The 24854-nt window shown below is 45.1% G+C and overlaps 1 protein-coding gene and 1 long non-coding RNA gene across 4 annotated transcripts in view; both read left to right on the top strand.

Moving 5' to 3' along the window:
* The first annotated feature begins 1272 nt into the window (after positions 1–1272).
* COG2 (component of oligomeric golgi complex 2) overlaps positions 1273–24854 on the top strand; it is a 48625-nt gene continuing 25043 nt past the window's right edge. For 2 of the 3 annotated variants that reach the window (XM_029931215.1, XM_029931219.1), the window contains exons 1-5: positions 1273–1468; positions 17402–17563; positions 18662–18727; positions 20859–20939; positions 22657–22760. In XM_029931215.1, coding sequence (XP_029787075.1) covers positions 1397–1468; positions 17402–17563; positions 18662–18727; positions 20859–20939; positions 22657–22760 — 485 coding nt within the window. In that variant the 5' untranslated portion in view covers positions 1273–1396. Of the gene's footprint in view, positions 1469–7995; positions 9149–17401; positions 17564–18661; positions 18728–20858; positions 20940–22656; positions 22761–24854 lie in introns of those variants that run through there. The other variant, XM_029931221.1, reaches the window with a different exon arrangement.
* Positions 1477–2239, top strand: LOC115284742. The gene is made up of 2 exons (XR_003905330.1): positions 1477–1620; positions 2041–2239. It is a non-coding gene; the product is annotated as an uncharacterized LOC115284742 (long non-coding RNA).

A 24854-nucleotide genomic window follows, 5' to 3' on the forward strand; every position in this document is an offset into this window, starting at 1 on the left:
CATAATAGGGCCATAGAGTGCACTTCTCATCATTGCTTCTCTGGCACTTTATTCTGATTTTCTAGACAGATTTCACCTCTCATTCTCTGTCATATTCTCTGGGTACTGGCTGGAAATATTTTCCTCCGAAGCCTTGCCAGGCCCCATGCTAGAGAATATGTTATTTCAGATTCTATACCCACATTTTTAAAAAGTGACCAGTTTCCTGTTTGGAGTGACTTGAATACAAAACTATGTAAGGACTATTAAGGGTTAATGGCATCTCCCACAGCAGCCTTACCAGGTTTATGGAAGCAAGGCTGCAGGAAGCGGAGACTATGCAGGGTGAAGAGTGCGAAGTGTGATTTGTGGTCTGAGTTGTCAGAGATTCAAGGCGGAAAAAAAAGAAAAATGAATCATCATCATCTGACCATGGCATTCACACTAACGGGGAGGGGGGGTAGTAGCAATGGGAGAAAGAGCAGGAGAAGAAGAAAGAAAATCTCAAAATAAACTTGGGATGGGTGGGGGTGGAGGAGGAGGGAGAAAGTCTCAGAAATCGCGGGGAGGTGTGGCGATTGCACACATGCTGGCCACAAACACACAAAATTGCCACTTCCTGGCTTAGATTAGAAATAAATATGCATGCACGTCTACTTGTCGGCTGTGTTTTGTCAGCAGGTAGCGACAAAACCTTGAGGTTTTAAGAACCCAGAGGAACCAAAGTTGTGCTCCGAAGCTGCCCATCCTGGAACTGAGCCCGGAGTGGAACGGGGACCCAAGGACCCAAGGCTGCCCAGCTGCCCACCTTCCTTCCGACAGTTCCTAGGAACGGAACCCACGGGAGGAGAAGCTACGCTCGCCTCGAGCGCCGGGGCTAAGGGAGGTGGCCCTGTCTCCCACGGAGGCCTCGGCGCCCAGGGACCGCAGGAGTGACGTGGCGATGTGCCCAACTCTGGGAGACCGGCCTCAGAGCCAAAGGGCCAGCATCCCGCCACGGCTATGCTTTCCGCGGAGCTATCTTAGGGAGAAGACACTGGGTGCAGGCCGATTTTTCCAGCGGAAACGGTGGGGTGGGGAGGGAGCGCCCCTGACCCCTCCCGTGGGTCCCCTCCCGGGCTCACCCCGCCTGGCCCGGAGGAAGCGTGGCGGGGCCGCAGTGCCGCCCTCCGCCGCCAGGAGGCAGCACCGCCCGCCAGAGCCGCCGCCGCGGCCCGCACGCCTCTCTTGGCGGTGGCAGCGGAGGCGGAGCCGCGGCGTCGTCGCTCATTGGTCGCGGCGCGGGCACTGCCATGTTGGCGGAAGCGGTGACTCTGTGCCGTGGAACCTAGCCGCAGCTGCGGTCGCGGCATCGGTGCGCGCAGCCTTCTGCTTCTCCTCGCTCGAGTCTCGGCGCTGAGAGGCGGTGGCCGGCGGCATGGAGAAAAGTAGGATGAACCTGCCCAAGGGGCCGGACACGCTCTGCTTCGACAAGGACGAGTTCATGAAGGTGCGCGCCGGGGCTCCGCTCCCCGGAGCCGGGCCGTGGGTGGCCTGCCCTCCTTTGCCCTCCGGGGCCTCTCCTCCGGCCTGCCCTGCGCGCTTCCCGGGCCGCGTCCGCCCTCGGCGGGGACCTCGGCGGAGACCTCGCTGCACTTCGCAGTGAGTCTCTTGGCCTCAGGTTTGGGAGGTGCAACCTAGAGGAAGCGCTTCTGCGAAATCGGGCCTACTGGGTGAAAAGGCCTGAAAGTTTTGAGTTAAACGTAAACGCCCCTGTTAGGACCCGACTCTGTTACCGTGCGGGTGCAGTCAAATTGCCGGTCCTCTTGGCTGACAGCAGCCTGTTGCCAGTGCCCTGCACCTAGAAACCCAGTCAGTGTGTGCTGAACACATACGTACTCACCCAGGGATCGGGTCGGGTTAAAAAAAAAAAAAAAGGCACTTAATCTAAAGATTTTGCCTAACATTTGTCTAAAGCTCCTGGAACGAGAGATATATAAAAGATTGCACTATCCTCACTTCTACTGCAGTATCACAAAGCAGTCCATTCTCTTCTAAAATTGCCCCATTTCTCTTTATTAGGTGAAGTCGAAGGTTGTCTGCAGATCATTGTGGGACGTAAACTTACTGGACAGAAACCTAAACTGAAAACGTTTTACTGACAATAAAGGTTCATCAAGCACAGCCTTGAAAATGACCAAGATTTGAATCAGAGCTAGGAGGAACGTTGCTACCCAGTTTGTGTCTCCCTCTGGGCCTGTACTTAAACTATCAAAACATGTTTACTTCTTAATGATTGGGATTTTTGACACCACTTAGTATCTGGCTTCAGGGTTAGAAAGTTAAAAGTTTTGCCTCTGTGGGCACCTAAAATTTTGAAAGAGTGAGTTTAAGTGTCTTATTTTTTGATGACTTCAAGTTCCAATATTTTTTTTTTCTTTGTCGAGGTTAACCCGCTAGTCCCCTTTTGATATTTGCATTCAGATCCTATCTCCCAAACTCTGGTTTTCAAAAGCATTTCTATCTGTATTCTCTGTAACGTGGCCATCATTGTTTTTAACATGCAGGGCTGTCCAGACTGAGGAAGAATGTATTCTTGTTCTGGTACGATGGTGTTTCCAAACCCCTGTAGTAAACGGTGTAACTCGAATGGAATGTCTAGAAGAGAGGACAAAGTGAATTCACTGAACCAGAAGCCCTTTGTTAGCTAAGGTTACATGATGAGGAGAGATCATTGAACGAAGAAAAGGCACACGTAGGGAGTTAAAGCATCTCAGGGCAAAGAAATCTCCTTAGCCTGTCTGTCCTTGGACTTCAGGCTTCCTTTAGGCACAACAGGAGCATTTCTCAGCCTTCACTAGCCCCACCACCTTTCTCACTCTGAGCTGACAAAATGCCTCTGGTCGAAGCAGCTTCGGAAAGTAGAAATCTCAAAATAGGAGTGCTAAACTAGCCCCTTGAGGTAGGGAGAGAGCAACCTGGCTCCGTGGCTCTAAAACTTCCGAAGGTGCCGTATCATTTGTGGCGCTAATTAACCTGACCGCTTCATAGGTAGAAGGAAAATAATGCGGACCAGCTGTTCTGCCTCAAATGTTATTGATTTTCTAGGCGGGACCTGGAGATCAAGGTTATCTGCAGTTTGTGTTTCCTTCCGAGAGACATTTGATAAGTTACAGTTCCGTGGAGAGCTTGCTCTCGGGGTGTGTTTCTACACATTTTGTAACTGGAGAGGTTTCGTGTCTGAGGCAGAGTTAGAGAAGATCGTATATTCACCGGGAGGGGGAGATGGATTGAAATGCCATCGGTTGACTAGAAATGTGTCATCAGTTGGCCACACACGAGGCGGACCTGCTTGGGCAGTGGTGGAGGAGCTCATTCAGTAAACGGGCACTCAGTGGCCGCCTGCTGGGTGCCAGCCAGCAGTCTAGACGTGGTGGTAGAAAGATAGGGAAGGTCTGGCGTTGGCACAATGGTGGGACGAACGTGTGTGCCCAGAATCTACCCTTCGTCCAGGGAGGCTGGGGCCTGGAAGGGTGGCCAGGAGTGAGGCCGGCAGGGAGGAAAGGTGCATGGGCTGGGGCTGCAAGTTGTACCTTATGTGCTGCAGCGAGGGCTCTATGTGGAGGCAGTGTCCCTTGTGGAGTTACAGCCAAGTTTAAAGCAGGAAATTACATGGTCCTGTCGGTCGTATTGGGGCTGAGTGGCGGCAGGTGACTAAGTTATTTCAGGGGCACCTGGGTGGCTCAGTCGGTTAAACGTCTGACTTTGGTTCAGGTCATGATCTCACGATTCATGAGTTCATGAGTTCGAGCCCCATGTCGGGCTCTGTGCTGACAGCTCAGAGCCTGGACCCTCTTCAGATTCTGTGTCTGCCTCTCTCTGCCCCTCCCCCACTCATACTCTCTCTCTATCTCTCAAAAATGAATAAACGTTAAAAAAATTTTTTTAAGTTCAGTGGTTTTTATGAGATCTGATGAGAAATACAGAGGAGGGGAAAGATTTGTGAAAGATGTAGTGATCAAAACACAGGAGCAGCAGATAGGAAGAGCCACTTGGGGCAGAGGTGGTGGCAATATCATACTTTGTGAGCTTAAAAATACCAAGATCCTTAGGCTTGACCTCAGCGTGTAGATGGATAGAACGTAGGGTGCTGGCAGTAGGGGAGAGTGGCAATGCTAACGAAGGTAGGTTAGGCCCATTTGCGTGGGTGTGCTGCGGACGTCCTAGCCTTCCCTTCCGCCCCGACCTATGTCTTCATCTCCAGTTTTACAGGAGAAATAGTGGCCCATCAAATGGGAGCTCCTTCATCCTGCTGCTGACAATCCCATCCTTGTATTTGTTCCCTCCTCCTCCTCCCCTGGCATGCGGAGGGGCTCTCCCCTCTCCTCCAGTTCGCTCCTCCCCACGCCTGGAGCACCGTCCTCCTGCTTTCCCAGGACCCTGTTGGTATCCTCTCCTGCACCCCTTCCCCTTGGCATGCGTGCATGCTCCTCTTCTCGCCCCTTTCCCCTTGAACCTCTTGCCTCTTGGTGTGGCCCTGACACTGGAGCATGTCACAGCCGGGGCTCCAGGGCTGTCTTTACTTTCTCACCTGTCACTTAAGGCCCCATGACTCCAGCGAAGAGTTCTCAGAATGTAAGAACAATGTACATCCACTGGGTGTAAGTCGATCCAGCTGGCCGTTTTCTGTCTCCTTACTTGACCTCTCCGAGGACCAAATGCTCTGCCTGGCTTTCTGATTTTCTTCCTATCTCTCTGGCCTGTCTCCTGCCTCCTTGTCGCTGATGAATGGCTGGTTATGGGCTCAGTCATGTGTCCTCTCCTTTCTCTAGATGGCCCTTCATGTGGCTTTAGGGACCCGCTGTAGGCAGGTGAGGCAGATTCCTGTGTCTGGCCTACATGTCTCCTGAGCTCCGAACTGTACTGACCCTGTTGACGTCTCTTGGTGTCTCTGTGGCCCCTCACACTCACCATGTTCAGAACTGAATTGGCGAGCATCTCCTCTCCTGAAAGCCAGCTTTCTTGTCCTGTTGCCCATCTCCGTAAATGGTCCACCATGCATCGAGTTATAAGCCCGCAAACCAGAAGTCTCCTCCCGTTGCCTTTCCAAAATCCAGTCTATTACCAAGTCCCGTGGATTTCGCTTCCTGAATACCTCTGGAATCCATCTACTCTCCATCTCTTTGTGCACCCTTCACAGTGCTCCCTTCACAGTGCTCTCTGGCCATCACACCGTCAAGGCCTCTTACATGGTCTCCTTGTACCTGTCTCTGCCTGTTTCTAGTCCCTGGTCTACACTGCAGGCAGCGCTCTTTTCAAAATACTTGTCTGGTCTCGTGTGTAAAGGTGACTGGTTAGTTCACTGGCCCATGAGAAAACATTTTCCAAAACATTTGAACATATTTCAAAGAGGCTCATTACCCTGCGGGACAGTTTTTATTGGCAGGCAGGGTGATTCTGTGCCAAGCCGGTCTGCCTCTATTGCCTGCACTTCCTTTCCTGCACCCCCAGCACACAGTGGCTTTCTTGGCACCTTGGGTAGACACACGATACCTTTTTAATGAGAAGCGAAATCGGGAACCATCTTTATGGTGGCTTCTTGTAGATCTTGTAGGATCTGCAGACATGACAGAACTCGTGGGGGTGGGATCCTGTAGGATCTGCAGACATGACAGAACTGGGGGGGTGGGATCCTATAGGATCTGCAGACATGACAGAACCAGTGGGGGTGGGATCCTGTAGGATCTGCAGACATGACAGAACTAGTGGGGTTGGGATCCTGTAGGATCTGCAGACATGAGAGAACTAGCAGGCGTGAGTCACTGAGGCTCCCCCCTATTCTGTTGGGTGAATTGGGGATACTGAAGCAGGAAGTAAGTCAAGGGTGTCCCTATTCTCAAGGAGTGTATATTCTAATGGGGAAATAGAAAAGGAAACAATGACCAGGTGCTCAGATGTTCTTGTATTGTGCTGGGTGAGTGTCTGTGACCTGGAGACGTGGGTCCCACGTTCAGCCCTGCTGTCCACAGGTCTGTGACTTGGGGCTAATCACTCGCCTCTGGCTCCAGTTTCGCAGTCTAATGGGCTGGTGCTTATCTGCATCATCTCTGCAGCCTCTCCCAGCCCTTGACATTTTGTGCTTCCTTGAAAGAAAGATGGTAGTCACTTTTTCTGGTTTAAAGATGAGGAAAGTGAGGCCTGAGGTGTCCTGACGTCACCTAAAGTCACACAGCAGTTATTTGGGGGCAAGTCACGGGCCATATCTCCTGACCCCCTCCCTTGCTTCAGTCCCGGCACATAATACCATAACGTGTTCCTTACAAGAGGCCACAGCTGGGAACTTGGGGAAATGGGACAATCAGAATTCTAAGAACAGCCCAAAAGATGGTGCAAAGTCAAAAGCCGGAGTGCCAGCCTTTCCCCAGTAGGGACGAGATCGAGGCCCGCGTCACATTTCAGAAGAAATTCTGACAAGGCTGGCGATCTGCACTCTCGGCCTGCAGCTTAGGCACAGTAGATGAGGCGAGAGGGAGAAGGTGGCCTGCTTGCGGTGGACTTTGTTGACGGCATCTGGAGAAGGGAAGGGGGAAAGCCACGAAGTGCAGACAGCAGCCCTAGAGCGGGTCCGCGGCTGATGCCGAGGGACTCCCGCTCCTGGGAGCCGCTTCCCTGCACGGGAGGTGAGCGCTCACCTTGCAGGTTCTTGGTTTGATGCCTTTCTCTTCCACATCAGTTTGAGACTGACTGCCACAGAAAAATTTGAATTAGCCATATCTAGACCTTAGGTTACATTTCATTTCATAGAAAAGTTTACTGATAGGAAATACTTTGGATTTGATTGGCACTTGGTAAGAAGAGGTTCTTGCAAAAGAAGTGGTATTTCGTTGTCCTTGCTTTTGATATTCTTTTTTTTTTCTTAACATGAGCAGTCATCTGTTTTATAAGAAGATCTGACAAAATTTAAAATGATACAAACTACCAGTTTCAGAACATCAGAAAGTGAGTGCTTTTAGCCTGGGGAAGTAGGTTGATTCCTGCGGTAGCATCTTGCTGTGTGAAGTGGAGACAAACAGTGGGTAAAGGAAGGCTCAGGACCCCTGTCTTTTGAAATAGAACCGAGGGGCTACGTAATCATCAGGCAGCTGCTCAGTGCTCTATCTGTGGCTAGAAATGTATGTGATGGGAACTCCAGGGATCTTCCAGATCCTTCCCTTAAGGTCTGGGTCAGCTGATGCCACAGTGTCAAACGTGGGCTGACTGACTCCCTGTACAGCAGTCCTCGTGGTCGGCTGCTCTCTGTGTGTTCTGCAGTTCTGCAGGGGCACCCTTGGCATACACACAGTCCATCACTGGTTGTACAAAGCCGCGTTTGGTGTTCGTGGGACAGTTGGGAAGGTTGGCACCAATCAGGATGTGATTGCATCAACCAGGTGTGTGCTCTGTTAGAAGAATAAGCAGGAGGGGTGTTGGACTTTTCTTCCCTGGAATGCACTGAGATCTTTCTTTTCCTTCTTAATCCTTCTCTTTAAGCCTCTGATCTCAGAGACAAAGCATTTGCTTCATGGTCGAGTACTTTCTTGCTTTCTTTTGCTTCCCCATGTTTATGCCACACTCTTGTGCTTGCTTGCTTTTGATTTTCTAGCCCATTCTTTGTAATACTTTTATAAAATATATCATTTGAGTAAACTATTGCTCTTCTGGCCTACCGAGTTATTGATTATTGTAATATTCAAAATTTGAGAGCAAGAAGATTTTTTTGTTATTTAACTAGTTTATAGCATTTAGCATCAAATATCTTAAAATTAATTGCCAACTGAGGCTTAGGCTCTTTTTATTTTTTAATTTTATTTTTTAAGATTTTATTTTTAGGTTGTCTTTACACCCAACATGGGACTGGAACTCACAACCCTGAGAGCAAGCGTTGCATGCTGCCTAACTGAGCCAGCCAGGCGCTCCTTGGGCTTTATTATTATTATTATTATTATTATTATTATTATTATTTTTAAGTTCTTCAAGTGATTCTAATGTGTGACCAATATTGAGAACTTTAGAACTAGATAATTCCACTAAATAGCTCAAGAAATTAAGTTGAAAAAGTAAACTAAAACCCAACATAGATTATGATTAGTGTTAAATTGAGAGGAAAAGGAGAGATAAAAAGGAAATCAGCTGGAACAGAGCATAATTAGGTGCTCAAATATTTGTTAGATGGGTGAATAGATTTACAGAATATAGGTGTTCTTTGCCTTTTCAGAAGCATGTCAAACAGGTATATGTATTGAACAAAGGAGTTAGGTATAAAATTGATTAAAATAATGTTAGAACAAAATGTTAGAACAGATGTTCCTTAGAATTTAAGTGTTACTATTTCATGATACTTTTAAGGTGATCTGTCTATAGATTATCTGTCTGTAGATCTGTCTGTATATATGTGTGTGTGTATATGTGGAAAGAACTCATTAGCATATGCTTTTACCTTCTCAGGCTTGAATAATTTAGTAACCAAATAAAGTTGTGTCTGAGAGACACCAGTCCCGGACTGTCACCTGCCTGTCACCTGCTGCAGTGAGAGAGATGAGGACCCGGATGTGCGGGAAGAGCTCCAGGGACCGTTTTGCATATGCGCTGTTCCCTCTGGCAGGAACACTCTTCCCACACTTCCCCCACGTCATTTGGATCTCAACTCTGATGTCTTTGTTCTATGTGTTTCCAGGTCTTCCAAGTTCAAGTACCTCCCTTTCATCACTCACCTTCACAAGTGTCCCATTTTCTTTTTAACTTTGATCACGATTCATTAATACCACATTTATTTGTTTACATTTTGGTTTCCTCATTTCGGCATTAGAATAAATGTTCCTTAAGAGCAGGACCCTCTCCTGGCTCTGTCCCCAGGTTTTAGAGCAGAGCCCGAGCTGCAGGGTCGACAGTTAAGTCGTATTTATGGGGGACACAAGGGTCTTACCCCTCTCTGTTGGCCCCTGGTCACACACATGGGCTCACACTAATTGCTGAGGTCTTTGACCCATATTTTATTTAGTGTGCAGCACTTAGCTATTTTGTATTTGTGTCTCAATGAAACAGGCCCTGTTTCAGGGCAGAGATCGGACATTTTGTGTGCCCTCTGCGTACCTCCCGTGATTCTAGATGCAGAATGGCGGTACCCGGCGGCCTCTGTTCCGTTGTGGATATGGTAGGTCGTGACTTTATAACTCCGTGTATTTAGGGGGGTTACTGCTTACAGCTTAGAGAATTTGGGTCTTTCCAAAGTTCTGTGAAATTGTCACCGCGTTAAAGATGGTAATATTTGGGTCTTTGGTAAGTTGTAATAGCTTAATTCCCTAGTTATTTTGTATTAGTCTTTGTTTGCCATCCCTGAATGCAAATAGTTACTAAAGTAGCTAGCCTTTTAAACTCTGTTCAGTTTTAACTTTGAGTGATGTCACTGCTGCCCTTCTGGGTAATGGTTCTTAAATTGTCTGCAGCTGGTCTGTTCTGCTGATTTACTCTCTGAGGTTCCATCACCTTGTGATTTCACAACTTCTGGCCTTCTGGAGCCTTTGTACTTACCTGAGTTCAAGTGGGAAATGCCCCAGAGTATAAAGAGAAACTATTTATCTTCTAATTTCAGGGCTTAGAGAGCACAAGTCTTGACCCCTTCCAGCTCTTCAGACGTGGGACGAAGCATATATATTTTAATAAAAGAAAAAATTCACTTTTAAAATGCTTTTTGATTAAAGTAACTCATTTTCAAAAAGCAACTAATACTCCAGGAAAAGAGAGTTCATGTAACTTAGATATTTTTTAATTAGTAGAGGAGTTTTTTTTTTAATTTTTAAATAATTGTTTATTTTTAGAGCGAAGTGTGCGCAAGCAGGAATGGGCAGAGGGAGAGAGAGAGTCTCAAGCAGGCTCCCTGCTCAGCACAGAGCCCAATATCACCCTGGGATCCTGACCTCAGCCAAAATCAAGAGTTGGACACTTAAATGACTGAGCCATCCAGGCACCCCAATAAGCGAGTTTTTTAGAGCAATTTTAATTTTATAGAAAAAATGAGCAGAAAGCACAGCGTTCCCATATATTCCTTCTCATTTTTCGTGATTTCTTCTATTGTTAATGTCTTACATTGTTGGGGTACATTTGTTACAACTGATGAACCAATACTGATACAGTACTAACTGAAGTCCATAGTTGACATTAGGGCTCACTGTTTTGTTACACAGTTCTGTGGGTTTTGACAAATATATAATGTTATTTATCTACTATTACAGTATCTCACAGAGTAGTTTCACTGCCCCCCCTGCACATCACCTATTCATTTGTTTTCTCTCTGCACCCTCCCCCTTCACCCCTGCAGCCACAGATCTTTTTACCCTTTAAAATTTTACCTTTTCAAGGGTACCTGGCTGGCCAGTTGGGGTGGTGAGTTTCAGCCCCACATTGTGTGTAGAGATTACTTTAAAAATAATAATAATAAAGAATAAAAATGTTATTAAAAATTTACCATCTTCAGAATGCCATATAGTTGGAGTCATATTAGTATTTAGCCTTTTTTTAAAGTTTATTTATTTATATTTAGAGAGAGACAATCCCAAGCAAGTTCTGTACGTCAGCTCAGAACCCAACATGGGGCTCGAACTCATGAATTGTGAAATTGTGACCTGACCAAGAGTCAGAGGCTTAGAAGATTAAGGCACCCAGGTGCCCCTAGCATTTACCCTTTCCAGGTCTTTCCCTTAGCAGTATGCACTTAAGGTTCTTCTAGGTCTTGTGGCTTAATAATTCATTTCTTTTTATTGCTGAATAATACTCCATTGTGTGGATGTGGCACAATGAATTCTGTTCACCGTTTGAAGGAAATTTAGATTGCTTTTAGGCTTTGGCACTTCGAAATACAGCGACTTTACTGCAGCTTTGTGTTGACTATTCTGGGACTTTTGCTTTTCTATACAAACTTTAGAATCAGTTTTCTCATTTCCACAAAATCACTTCCCGGCATTTTAATTGGGATTGCATTGAAGCTGTAGATCAATTTCGGAAGAACAGACCTCTTAACAGTATTTGAGTCTTCCTGTCCAAGATTATGGACCATCTCTCCATTTAGATCTTACCTTCTTTGCTTTCTTTTCATCAGAATTTTGTACTTTTCCTCATAGAGATCATTTGCATATTTTGTTAGATTTGCATCTAAGTATTTAATTTTTTTTTTTGTCTGCTAGTGTAAATGGTGTGTTTTTAATTTCAAATTCCACTTGTTCATTGCTGGTATATAAGAAACGACTTGACTTTTGTATATTAACTGTGTGTCCTGCAACCTTGCTGTAAATCACTCAGCTCGTTCAGGATGGTGTGTGCGTGTGCATGTGTGTGTGTGTGAATTCTTTGAATTTTCTGCACTCATGTCATCTGTGAACAAAGTTTTATTCTTTCCCAATTGGTGCACCTTTTATTTCCTCTTCTTGCCTTATTTCATATCTTTGCCTTGTTCCAGATCTTCTCTTTTCTCAGTATTAATATTATGTTAGCTGTGTGTCATTTAACACATTTTTTAAATGTTTATTCATTTTTTAGAGAGAGCGAGAGATTGGGAGGAGGGAGGGAGGCAGGCAAATGTGGAGAGAAAGCAGGGAGGGGCAGAGAGAGAGGGAGACACAGAATCTGAAGTAGGCTCCAGGCTCTGAGCTGTCAGCACAGGGCCCGACACGGGACTTAATAAACTCATGAACTGTAAGATCATGACCTGAGCCAGAGTCAGATGCTTAACTGACTGAGCCACCCAAGTGCCCCAGCTGTGGGGTTTTTTTTGTTTTTTTTTTTTTTTTGGTAGAAATTCTTTATCAGATTGAGGAAGTCCCCTTCTCTTCCTAGTTTTTGAGGGTTTATCATGAAAGGATGCAGATTTTGTCCAATGTTTATTCTCCATCTGTTGTTACGGCCATGTGATTTTTCTGTTGATGTGATGAATCACACTGATTTTCCAATATCAAACCACACTTACATATCTGGAATAAATCCTACGTGATTGTGGTATATGATTTTTTAGACACTATTTGCTTTTCTTTGCTAATTTTTGTTGAAGATTTTTACATTTGTTTAGTATGTTCATGAGACATATTAGTTTGCATTATTTGTTTCAGTGTTAGGGTATTGGCGGTCTCCCAGCACGAGGTAGGAAGTGCTCCTCTAGTTTTACTTTCTGGAAGAGATGCTAGAACATTGTACAATATCCTAGAATTGTGTTATTTCTTCCTGAAACACCTGGTTGAATTTACCAGTGATTTATCTGATATTAGTAATTTATGTCTTCTGTGTTGTTTTCTTTGTTAGCCAATTAAAGTTTAATTTATTTTATTGATGTTTTCAAAGAACCAGATTTTGGTTTATTGATTTTTTAAAAAAATTTTTTCTGGTTTAAATAAAATGATTTCTGCTCTAATTTTTATTATTTTTTCCTGCTTACTTTAGATTTTTTTTTCATTTTCTTGTTGCCTAAAATGGAAGCTTAGATTATTGATTTTAGATCCTTTTTCTTTTCTGATATTTGCATACAATACTATATTTTCCCTTTAAGCAGCACCCTGCACAGTTTGCCTTGTTGTATTTAATGTTCACTTCACAATAGCTTTCAATTCCTTTGTCTTCTGTGTCTCTTGCGTTATTTAGAGGTGTGCTGTTTAACCTCTGTGTATTTTGGACTTCTCCATCTATCTTTCTGTTACTGCTTTTTAAGTCCATTCTGGCCTGAGAGCATACTTTGTATAAACTTTGTTTTTTTTACATTTGTTAAGTTGTGTTTTATGGCCTAGAATTATTCTGCTTTGGCAGATCTTCCATATAGAGCTTGAGAAGGATGTGTTTTCTACTGTTATTGGATGAAGTTGTCTATGGATGTCCACTCTGAGTTGACTGGTGGTGACGCTGAGTGAACTGTGAACCACCTTGTCGCCCTGTTGCTGGATGTGTGCGTCGCTGATGGAGAAGTGTTGAAGGCACCAGCTCTAATAATGAATTTGTTTATTTCTCCCTGCAGTCCCGGTAGTTTCTGCCTCACCTTGTTGGTTAGGCACTTCTCCAGTCTTGGTGAATTGATCTCTTTATCATTTATCATGTATCCTCTTCATGCCTAGTCATTTTCCTTGCTCTGCAGTCTGTCTTAGCTGAAATTCATGCAGTGACTCCAGCTTTCTTTTAATTAGTGTTACTTAAGATTTTTTTAATGTATTTGCACATTCTACTTGTTGATGCTTAAGATGTTTCATTTCTCATTGAGATGTAATTGACGTGGCATAAAATTTACCATTTTAAACTGTATTCTTCACTGGTTTTAGTACATTTACTTTGCCATGCATCCATCACCACTGTCTAATTCTGTAACATGTCTATCCCCTGAAAAAGGAACCTGTCAGTTCTGACTCTCTGCTTCCCCCTTTCCTTGGCAACCACTAGTCTACTTTCTGTTTTTATGGATTTGCCTGTTCTAGACCATCTCATATGAATGGACTCATATGACATGCAGCCTTTTGTATCTGGCTTCCTTTAACCTTAAAGTAGAATGTTTTCAGGGTTGATCCATGTCGCACACATGACAGCACTTTATTCCCCTATTTTGGCTGCACGATAGGCTCCGCCACATTTTACGTATCCTCATCAGTGGGTGGACATTTGGGTTGTTTCTACTTTTCGGCTGTTACGAATAACCCACTGCGAACACTTTCCTCATGTGAGCACCTGTCGTCAGTCCTGGCAGGTGCACGCCCAGATGCAGAATCCCTGGCTAGTTGTCTGTTTAACGTTTTGAGGAACTGCCCAACTGCCTTCCACACGAGCTGCACCATTTTACATTCTCACCACAACACAGAAGTTTCCAGTTTCTCTGCCTTCTTGCCAAACACTTGTCTTCTGGGTTTTTTCTTCTTATTATTTTATAGGATCCTGGTGGGTTTGAAGTGGTACCTCAGGGTGGCTTTGATTTGCATTTCCCTGATGACTAATGGTGTTGAACATCTGTGCCATCGACCATCTGTGTATCTTCTTTGGAGAAATGTCTATTCAGAGTCATTTGCTTGTTTTTAAATTCGGTTATTTGTCTTTTTATTATTGAGCTGTAAGTGTTTTTGCGTATTCTGGTTATTAGATCCTTGTCAGATGGACAGTTTGCAGATGTTTTCTCCCATTCTGTGGGTTGTCTTTTTCACTTTCTCAGTAGTAACTTTTGACACACACGTTTTTCTTTTGATCAAGTTCAGTTTACCTATTATTTTTTTATGCTTTTTGTGTCACATCTAAGAAAGCATTACCTAATCCAGAGTCCTGCAGATTTTCACCTATGTGTTCTTTTAGAGTGTTATAGTCTTTGCCCTTTTATTTATAAGCTTTTGATCCTCTTTGAGTTACATATTTGTGCATGTGTGAGGTTGGTGTTCCAAATTCACTCTTTTGTGTGTAGATACTTACTTGTTTCAGCAGTGGGCACTTGAAAAGACTGTTTTTCCCCCATTCGTTGGTCTTGGCATCCTTTGAAAAATCAATTGACCATAAAGTCAATGGGTTGTAAAGCCTTTCTTTTTAAACGTTTAGCAGATTTACACTATAGAGTAAAACCATTTCTGGTAAGTGAAATGTGTCTGTTGCTAGATGCCGCTGGGAGTTTGGGCTTGTCCTCACAGCAAAAGGTGCCTAGTCCAGTGTTCACTGGTTACTGGGAAGTGTTTATCCGAGCACAGATACCTAAATGGCAGGTTGAGTACTGATATTACCTAGTAGCATTTGTTCAGTAGGGCTGAGTTGTATGATTTAGAATGCCATCGCCAAGTTCAGAACTTGAGAGAATATGTGATGAGGCAGGAAAAGTGACGTACCTGAAGGCAGACAGCGAGCTGGTTAGGAGCATGGCCGGGATTCTGAGCAGAGTCCTGCCCCTGTGCTCCTTCTCTGATGTGCTTCATGGCTGTGAGCATCAGGTGTTGTCTGAGGCAGTCTCCAGAAGCAAAGTCCAGGCTCCTTCTAGCCCCAGTTTAAGAAGCAGGTAGGTTTTCAGTAGATGGCTGTGAAATTATGGTTTGGTATGAATTCCTCTTCTCTGACACTATCAGGGTAGGTGTTTGGCTGGTGAAGAAAGCCAGTTTAAACAAGTTCTGGTTATTAGATCCTTAAGGAATGGTGCGTGTGGTTCTTACCATTTATGCCGGGGGCATCAAAATGTAATAAAGGGGACACAGAGTATAACTAACATGTGAGACCAGTACTTGGAAATCAATTGTGAAAGAGTCTGAACATCTGTTCAATGGAACACTCAACATCCATATAAAATGTTAATACAAATGTACATGTTTTACCAAAAGACATTGAAGTTACATTTTTAAATGGGAAATAGCAGCTTAGAAGAACATGAATATTAAGCTGCCATGTGTGTGCACGCACATGCACATAAAGAAGGCCTGGGGTTTCAGTTCAAGATGGCAGTGTAGGAGGATCTTGAACACCTTTCCTCTCACGGATACACCGAACCCACAGCTACCTTGGGAACAATTTCCTCCAAAAAATACCCAAAGCTAGCTGAGTGACTCCCACACGTTAGGTGAATAGGGAAGCAATCTACTCTGAAGTGAGATGCAGTCTTGCCATAAATCCCACGCCTGGCACAGTGACCCTCTGTTGGGAGGGAACTCACAACCCCAGGCTTCTCCTCGAGCAAAGGGTTTGGACCCCACATTCAGCACCCCAACTTTTAAGACCTGCACTTGAGAGACAAGCCCCCCCAAACATCTAGCTTGGAAAGCCAACAAGGCTTGCATTCATGAGACCCACAAGACTATAGGGAACTAAGAAACAGTTCTTAGAGGGGTCACGTGTGCTGAGTCCCCCAGCCCCAGGGCTCCACATAGAAGCAGCCCATTGAGAAGGATTCCGACTTTCTGTAAAACATGCCCATTTGCTTATCTTAGAGCAAATGGCATCTCATTTAACCCTCATCTGGGGGACCCACTTTGTACCTCAATGATGGAACTGGCAGGTGTTCCTTTGGGCTGTCCCTGTGCCTCACCCCTGCTCGCTGGTACTTGCAGGAGAGGAGCTTGAATGCCCATCTGATGCCCCACGTTTTGCAGTTGGCAGCTACGGGATACCTCTAGATCACGTGGCTCCAGTGGCCAGCCAGGCTTACACTCACAGGTCCTTCATGTTTATTACAGTATTTACAACAGCCAAGACTTGGAAATAATTTAAGTGTCCATCAGTGAGCGAATGGATAAAGAAAATGTGTATATACAGTAGACTAGTATTTAGCCATAAAAAGAAGGAAGTCTGGCCATTTGCAACAACCTGGATGGACATTGAGGATATTATGTGAAATCAGAGAAAGGCACATACCGTATCATCTCCCTTAGATGTGGAATCTGTAAAGCAAAAACAAAATGAAGTCATGGAACACAGATTGGTGGAGGTGTGGCAGGAATGGGCAAAGGTCAAATGGTACAAACTTCCAGTTAATAAGATGAGTTCTGCGGATGTGATGTACAGCACGTACATCTAGTAAATACCATATGGTATATTTGAAGGTGGCTAAGAGTAAATCTTAAGCATTCTTATCACAAGAAAAAAAATGTGTGTATACAGTGATGGATGTTAACTAGTCTTATGGTAATCATTTCACAATAAATGAAACTAGGAAATCATTGTCTTGTACACCTGAAAAATTATGTGTCCATCATATCTCAAGTTTTGAAAAAGTAACTTACATTTTAAAGAAAAAGACCAAAATACAACAAGTCTGGAAGGATGTGAATCACAGTGTTAAATAGTGGGGGGCGGGGAGGATATGAATAGTGCTTATCTGTAGAGCTTCAGAGAGCGAGTAAGTTTTTACTCTCTTTAATATCATTGTTTTTTACTGGTTGAAAGTTTGACGTTGACCATTTGTTTTATTTTTTTTATTTTATTTTTTTGATGTTTATTTATTTTGAGAGAGAGAGACAGAGCGTGAACAGGGGAGTAGCAGAGAAAGAGGGAGACACAGAATCCGAAGCAAGCTTCAGGCTCTGAGCTGTCAGCACAGAGCCCGATGCGGGGCTTGAACTCACAGACTGAGAGATCATGACCTGAGCCGAAGTCGATGCTTAACTGACTGAGCCACCCAGGCACCCCCATTTGTTAACTTTTAAAGCAAAGAAGCAAAAGCTATTTCTGTTTTGAGAAGAGCCTCTGTGAAATTATTTTTAAAAATCAATAAAATCCCTGGTAGACCTGAGGCAGCAGGAAAGAATGCTCTGGGCTGAGTCCCCCCTTTCCGGCACCCCTGTGATGTCAGTGTGGGGACTCGGGCACTTCCCCTATAGCCACAGAGCCCCTTAAATGAGTAGAATGGCGCTTCTCTCTGTCTCTGATTTTACTTTTATATCTAAGGTGTGCTACCCTTGCAATCATTTTCCCTTCGTGGTTTGGTCTTCAGGAAGATTTCGATGTGGACCACTTTGTGTCGGACTGCAGGAAGCGCGTGCAGCTGGAGGAACTGAGGGGCGACCTCGAGCTCTACTACCGGCTCCTGAAGACCGCCATGGTGGAGCTCATCAACAAGGACTACGCGGACTTTGTCAACCTTTCCACAAACCTGGTGAGCCCGACGTCCGCCCGGCCCTCTCACTCACGTCTGCTCTTCAGAGTGGAGTGTAGATTTCCAAAAGAAATATTTCAGTTGATTTTCCCCCCCCCCCCCCCCCGCGACTAATCTCATTAGTCAGATAACTCAAGTTTTTGGCGTGCATTTGTTTGGTTTTAGTTTTTATTCATTTAAGGCCGCTCTCACTTGATGACTTTCTGAAATCGTTAGTAAATAAGTAAAAAGCAAAGAATACGAATCTCTGAGTGGCTGTTTTCGTTAGTTGCTATGTGATCACCCTGAAGTCTTCCTTGGTGGAGGCTCATTTGCAAGAGCAAATATCAACTGTTCTGGGGGAAATGTTGGATTTTCTTTCAGGTGTGTGTGTGTTAGCCAGAGCTGGGTTGAGGGGACCTAGGTCAGTACTGATATTTAGAGAGCTTGGTTTTATAAACACACAAGAATGATGTGTAATGAGCAGAGCAGGTGTTTGTGAAAGCTGTTCAGAAATGCTTGGGTTGTAATATTTGCAGAAAAGTCTCCTTGTTCTTATTTCATTTTGTTTTAAATCTACAGAAAGTCAGCAGCTCCATGGGAATTTCAAGAAGCATTAAAATTAATGAGGCGTATTTGCTTTTGGGAAATATACCCTCAACATAAATGTTCCAGTAGGATTAGAAACCCGGAAAATTTTATCTCTGCTCTGTTTAATTTGGATTTTTCCCAAGGGTTATAATGATGTTTAGGAGAGACATAGCCCATTGGACTTGCACATCAGCTGGCTGGCTATCATAAATTAGAGACATCTGTTCACCTTCCATTAAAATGCTTATGTTCATTTAAAATGTCATCTAACGGCAGATTGTTCATAGGGAAGGTTTCATTTATTAGGACTTCCCTTATTTGTATGGTTTCATGTACACCAACAGATTTTTCATAATCTATGAGCAATATTAGTGGCACAGTAACATTTCTGTTATTTAACTAGTTACTCAGCAAAATATGGTCTCACCAGAAAAATAACTTAAGTCTAGTACTGCTTTGGTCATTAAAAGATACTTCACTGTCACTCCTGATCATGATATGTTTGTGCCAATGTGATTTTGCCCTTAGGTTGGCATGGACAAAGCCCTCAATCAGCTGTCCGTGCCTTTGGGACAGTTACGAGAAGAAGTTCTGGTAAGTCCCCAGCTGATAAGAAACAATCTGCCGGGAAGCATGTAGTCCTCGTGTGCCTTCTCCAAGGAGAATTCCTTTCATCTGTTAGGTTCGTGGTGCGGTGGTCACTTTCTGATGGCTTCATGATTATCCTGTTTGCCTTCAGGAAAGCCGTACCTGATGTTCTATTTTTGCATGTGGTAATAGGACCTAGAGAATACGGTCAATCTGAAGAAACAGATTCTCAGAGTAGGCAACCTTAACCTGTCAGGGGAGAGTTAGAATGTTTCCAAATTCAACTAAAGGCCACCTCACTCATATGTAAGTGGTTTCCAGCTTCTGAATGGCTTCTTTGGACAGTTTGTAATTTTGTAAGTCCCGTGTCCCTCCCCCGCCCCCGACAGTAGTGAACATGCAGTTATGTTCCTAGACTGGTCCACGAAAGCTGTGTGATCCCTCATGTAACTGAAGGATGGTGTAAATGTAATACAGGACTCCCCACTCGAAGCCGCTGGGGATGGGACTCCACGTGGCGAGCAGCGGAGGGGGACTTAGGGTACCACTGCCAACGAAAAACTGCTGTCCTGTCCTCCCCAACCCCCCAGTCTGTGTCAGAGGCCCTGACCACTCCCCTACCCCATTCGGATGCACAGTCATGAGCCTGGTGCTCTGCACTGTCCTTTCCTGGGTGTGTCACCACTAGGTCGAGTGGCCTTGTGCCCCAGCTCCTAAGATGGTGCCTGGGACCGACGGAGATACTAGAAGTAGAAGATGATCTAAGGGAAGGCACGGTGCATAGTTAGAGCCGGAAAAGACGCGGTGTGCCAGAGATGTCAGTGCTGAGAAGCCCGAGGGAGGTGGGAAAGAACTCCTAGAAGGGGGAAATCTTGAGCTGTGCCTTGAGCTAGGGAATACTTTTCCTTGTTCTGGTCTTGTTTGAATGTTACAAGTCTTATTGCGGTGCTTTCCCCTCGAATGGAAGAGCGATTTTTGCGGTCCACTGTTGGATCTCACACCTGCTCCGGGGTGTCTCTCCTGCCGCCTCCTTGCTGTGCTCTTCCTCCCCAGCCCTGTAGCCGCGGTGTCCCCCCAGCCCGGCCTTCCTTTGGCTTCCACTCTTCTCTGAAAACCCTCTCCCCAGAGGTGGATTTGCTCTGCTGACTGCTGCTCTCGAGCTCGAAGGCTCCCGTCCTGCCTCACCCCTTCCAGCCTCGCCCCTTCCAGCGCCGTGTCCCCTCCCTTTTCCACAGCCATCTTTATAGCTGCTTTTGTCCTAATGAGCCACAGACCTGACCTTCCTTTCTGGTCCCGACTCAAAGACCAGATTCTGAGAGATTCTAAGATCTTTCAGGGATAAGACCATTTCTGTCTTCATTATTGTATCCTTGCACGCTGTCATCTAGTACATATCTTACAATGTTTTTTGAGTGAATTAATTTACCTTTCTGTAAAGTTCTTGTGATTTGTCCAGTTTATTCGAGTTGTTTCCGTTAGCCATTGTTTTGGCTCTACTTCCTGTCTTCTGGACCTGTGTCTCCACCTGGGAGCTCTCCCTTCTCTGGCCATTCTGTTCTTCCTCCTTGATTCCTGGTATTTCCAGAACAACATTTCATGTACTCCCTCGGTGCTTCCATATTCTCTGGGTTCTCCGAAACGTGTGGAATCTGAGTGAAATCCTCCTGAGTTGACTCCTCCCTTATTTCTCCTTCTCTCCAAAACGAAGCCCACAGCACACCTGAGTGCACGCCTGGCTGGCCCCGAGTGTGTCCACGCTCACACTGTCCCACGCTTGTCTCCTGAAGATCCCTCTCTGCCGCGGCAGCATGCCCAGTTTTGAGCCAGATTTGAGTCCCACCCTTTTTCCAGATTCTTCTGTACTTTGCTTCAGGTTACCCGTTCTCTACTCTGACCACCCATGGCATTCATTGTATGTGTACTGCTGTTCTTCTGGCCGTTAATCCAGTGCAACCCTGGCTTTATGTCACTTTGCCCCCAAATCATGAGCACCCTCAACAGCAACTGTGTCTGATAGTTTGTGTTGTTGTCACTATCTGCATAGTCCTGGTCTGCATAGTATTAAGTTCTATGAAATTATAAACTCGAGGATGTTACAGAACAATTTCTACAGTATTTTGTTTATTCTTTTTTAAAGAGCCTCAGGTCATCTGTCAATGAAGGAATCCGGGCAGTAGATGAACGGATGTGTAAGCAAGAGGACATCAGGAAGAAAAAGGTATCCCTCAGGATTTCCTACGCCATGTGCCGGTCAGAGCCCTCTCCTCACGTCTCCTCGTGCTTGTCAGTATCACGCAGCTTTGTTTTCAAAGCTCCTGTGCGTGTGTGTATTACGCATTGTAATGTCACATTTTCTACTGGAAATAATGAGACAGAATTTCAGAGGTGCCCACATGGTCGCAGGATCCCTCACTTTTTCCAGAACAAGAAATAAGAGTCACTGATGTCAGTGAAGCACTTGTGTTTACTAGCCATGTACATTTTTGCCACCCCTTTGGAGAAATACCCCCACTTTGGGGACTAGGGTGGAAGGGAGCTTTCTGAAGCAGACTCCGTGTTCTACTGTAGGCCGGTTGTTTTAGAGAAAGCGGTGTGTTGCTCTCTGATTCTGCCACGTTTATTCCTTTTTTGATTCCCTTCTTTAAATACAGCTCACCTTTACTGTTAGTCGTCCTGTATTTTAATTTTATTTTCTGATCTTTTTCTCTATGCTCTGGGTTTAGCTCTTACTTTATTACTATCTTTTGAATCCCAGTTAGTGAACACACAGGGTTACATTAGTGTCACGTGTGCAGCGTAGCAAGTCAGCATTTCCGTATGTCAGCTGGCCCTCCTCACGGCAGGGGCACCCCCTCAACCTCAGCACCTGTTCAGCACATCCCTGATTGGTTCGTGACCACAACGATGTCAGGGCAGAGTTGGAGCTGGGATTCCAGACTTCTGACTCTATCCAGTGTTTTGTACATGTATTTATTACCATATTTAAAAAAATTTTTTTGGAGAGAGAGAGAGGGAGCAAGTGAGGGGCAGAGAGAGGGCATTGGGGAGAGAGAGGGAAGTGGGGCTTACCAGAAGTGGGGCTCATGTTCACCCGATGTGGGGCTCAAGCTCATGAACCCTGGATCATGACCTGAGTCCAAGTCAGATGCTTCACCCACTGAGCCACCCAGGTGCCCCCTTATTGTCATTTTTTTTTTAATCTCAAGGGGGAGAAGCCTATTTTAGAGACTTTCTATTTCTACTTTACGTCGCCTCCCAGCTTTTGTCCAAAGAATTCATGTGGAGTGTTTCTGGAGGAGACTATAAGCTTCATGAGAGCAGGCCTTGTTCTTGTTTTAGTCCTCCTGTCCCCATTGTCTGGAAGAACGTCTAGCTTCCAGGGAGGGCTTCCCAGGTACTGTTTGTTTAATGGATAACTTTGGGTTTTTTGTTCTCTTAAGGATGAGAGTTTCTATAATTTCCCTCAACCTCTTGGTTATATCTGTAGCGTAAAACGTCTTAGTGAATTGACACTTGGGCAAATAGGTGTATCACACACATGTAAACCGAAAGGATAAACATGGTCAGAAACTGAAGAGGTGAAGAAAGGGCCATAAGAAAAAAATGGACTGCCCATAGGTTCAGGATGAGAAAAAGAAGAAACAAGAGTACAGAATATGAGAAAGCAAAGGCCTAGGGTTGGTTGGTTGGTTCGTTGGTTTTTTTACTATTAATTTGCAATAGAATATTGAAATATGCTTGTTCCAGAAAGCAAAAATTAAGATTTGCGTTCTTGGGAATTCAGTGTGGTGTGCAGATATTCAGAATGTACAACTCTGTATGTATTCAGAGTTGAGTTTTGGTTTTATATTTTCCTGTGCTCAGCATGGGAAACAAGATGATTAAGATTAAACATTATAATAACTTTTTTGTTCACTTAATTTTTATCTTTATAGATGTGTGTGTTGAGGCTTATACAAGTTATTCGATCAGTTGAAAAAATTGAAAAAATCTTAAATTCTCAAGGTTCTAAAGAAACATCTGCACTAGAAGCAAGCAGGTAAGTATTTTGTTACTAAATTGTGTACACATTAGTACTTCACATCCAATTTAAATCTTGGTTTGGTTTGGTTTGGTTTGGTTTTAGTTAGAATGCATTTCTGAGTAAGAAGAAAATCCACGTCTGTAGCTTAGCGTTTCTGAATGTAGCTCCAGGAGAAGGGAGTGCCTGAAATGGTCAAGTTTATAATATGTCATCTTAAACCCTGTGGGATCAGAGGCCGTGTGCCCCCAGTGGAAGGTTCTTATGTTTGGAATCACCTTCCCTAAGAGCTAGCAAAATCTTTGTGAATCTTCAAGGTATAGCGTTCATCTTTCTCCGATTTTCTCTAGACACGCCTGGAGTGTCAAGCATCGGTGTGTTTTGCACTTGCATATCATTAGTGGAAGCAGAGTAGGACACATTTAGTTGAACTTCATGAACAAGAAAGAAAGAGCTTATGAAACAAGAAAAAAGATGACAGCTCTCTCCATTATACTATGACTTAGTGCCTTCTCAGTGTGGATTTTCAGCCAGCCGGGTAGATGTGGGACTCAGGAAGTGAGTTGTTGGAGCGCGTAGGCACTGGTGGGACCCGCCGTAGAGCCATGAGAGGAGCGTGGGCGTGTCTTGCATCCGGGTCCTTCGGGGCCGTGTCCCTCGGAGCATAAGGCTCACCGTGACTCCACTCGCAGGGCTGTACCAGCCCCCGGGAGACTCTCAGCCACACCTAGCACACACAGGCCCTTGTCCTTATGAAATCTGGGCTTAACAGGAGCTGTTTTTGAAATCACATTGATAGCTGTAATGATTTCCCACGAGTAACGCTGGATCATCGTGGCAAAACCACCCGAAGCCAAAACGAATATACATAGAGATCCAAGGCTTTGTCCCACCAAAAAGGCATGTTGGATTTTGTAATTTTAGGAGCTCATGCTTTAGATTTGGAAAGGTCCTTAGAGACCCCACACGCCACGCGCCACACCTCTTCTTACGTAATAAAGAAGGGAGCCGTCCCAGGGGGATCCTTGGGTCCTAGGTCCCTATCTCCTAGTTCCTAATCGAGATGGGACAGTGAGTGCTCACTACGGGCGAGTGCTGCTTCAGCCCACTGCCCTGTGCGTCCGCCCCCTTCCTCTGCACAAGTCAGACCCTGAGAGCGTCCATTCCCATCAGTCTGGGGGACCTTGTTTGTCTTCATGTGCTCTGCTTTTCTGTCCCCCCAGCTGTGCTCATGGCCCCTCTGGTCGCATCCTCATCGGCCTCTCTGATGCCCGCCTTCCTTCCAGTTTTCTTTCTGTATTTGCCTGTTCCTGCTGTGTTTCCTTTGATAGAAATGCCTCAGTGGTTTCTGTTTCTATCATTCTGTTCCTTGGCGGCTCTGTCTTTAGTGTAACAGACGTGATGCTCTTTCTTGCTCGGAATCACCTTTGAGGGGTTTTCTCCTTCCCTTTGGAACAGCAGCTTTGAGCTGTAGACAAAGGAGACCCACGGCCTCCATCGGTGAATAGTAGCTATAGCTTGCTTCCTAGGCCAGGAAGCGTGGAGCTAACTGATACATAAGAAACCCACGCCGGGCTATTCAAGTGAGAGAGTAAGCTGCGGGGCTGCTCATGCTGGGCACCTCCCGTCTACGCTGGTTGGGGCGCTGCCAGCACCTGTGTGGTGTGTGGTGTTTCCCGACGGTGCGGGGCTTTTCCCTCACTACCTGCCTGTGCATCAGCAGGGGCGGGCGCCTTGGGAAAGCCAGCAGGTGCTTCGGTGCCTTTATAGTTTTCTTCTTCTACCAGTCGAACTTCCTCTTGAGTGGTGTCGCTGCTTTCTAATGTGTTTGGGGAGAGACGGGTGCATTTATTGCACGTGGTCGTGGATACAAATGAATGTTTTCTCAGCGGGACCTAGAGCGTGTGGAATGCTCTTTATGCCCTTTGGTAAACATAAATGTAAAGTAAGCTCCTCTGAGCTATTTCATTTATTGCTGCTAGAGGACCAGTTTTCTTTTATTGAAGAGACCACAGTATTGGTGTCTTAGACATATTAGAGGTGTTTGGGGAGGAGGGAGAGTGAGGCATATCGAGAAGAGGATTCAGGTATGAATGATGGGAAAGGGTGAGA

The sequence above is a fragment of the Suricata suricatta genome, chromosome 2 (assembly GCF_006229205.1).
Source record: "Suricata suricatta isolate VVHF042 chromosome 2, meerkat_22Aug2017_6uvM2_HiC, whole genome shotgun sequence".
Lineage (NCBI taxonomy): Eukaryota > Metazoa > Chordata > Mammalia > Carnivora > Herpestidae > Suricata > Suricata suricatta.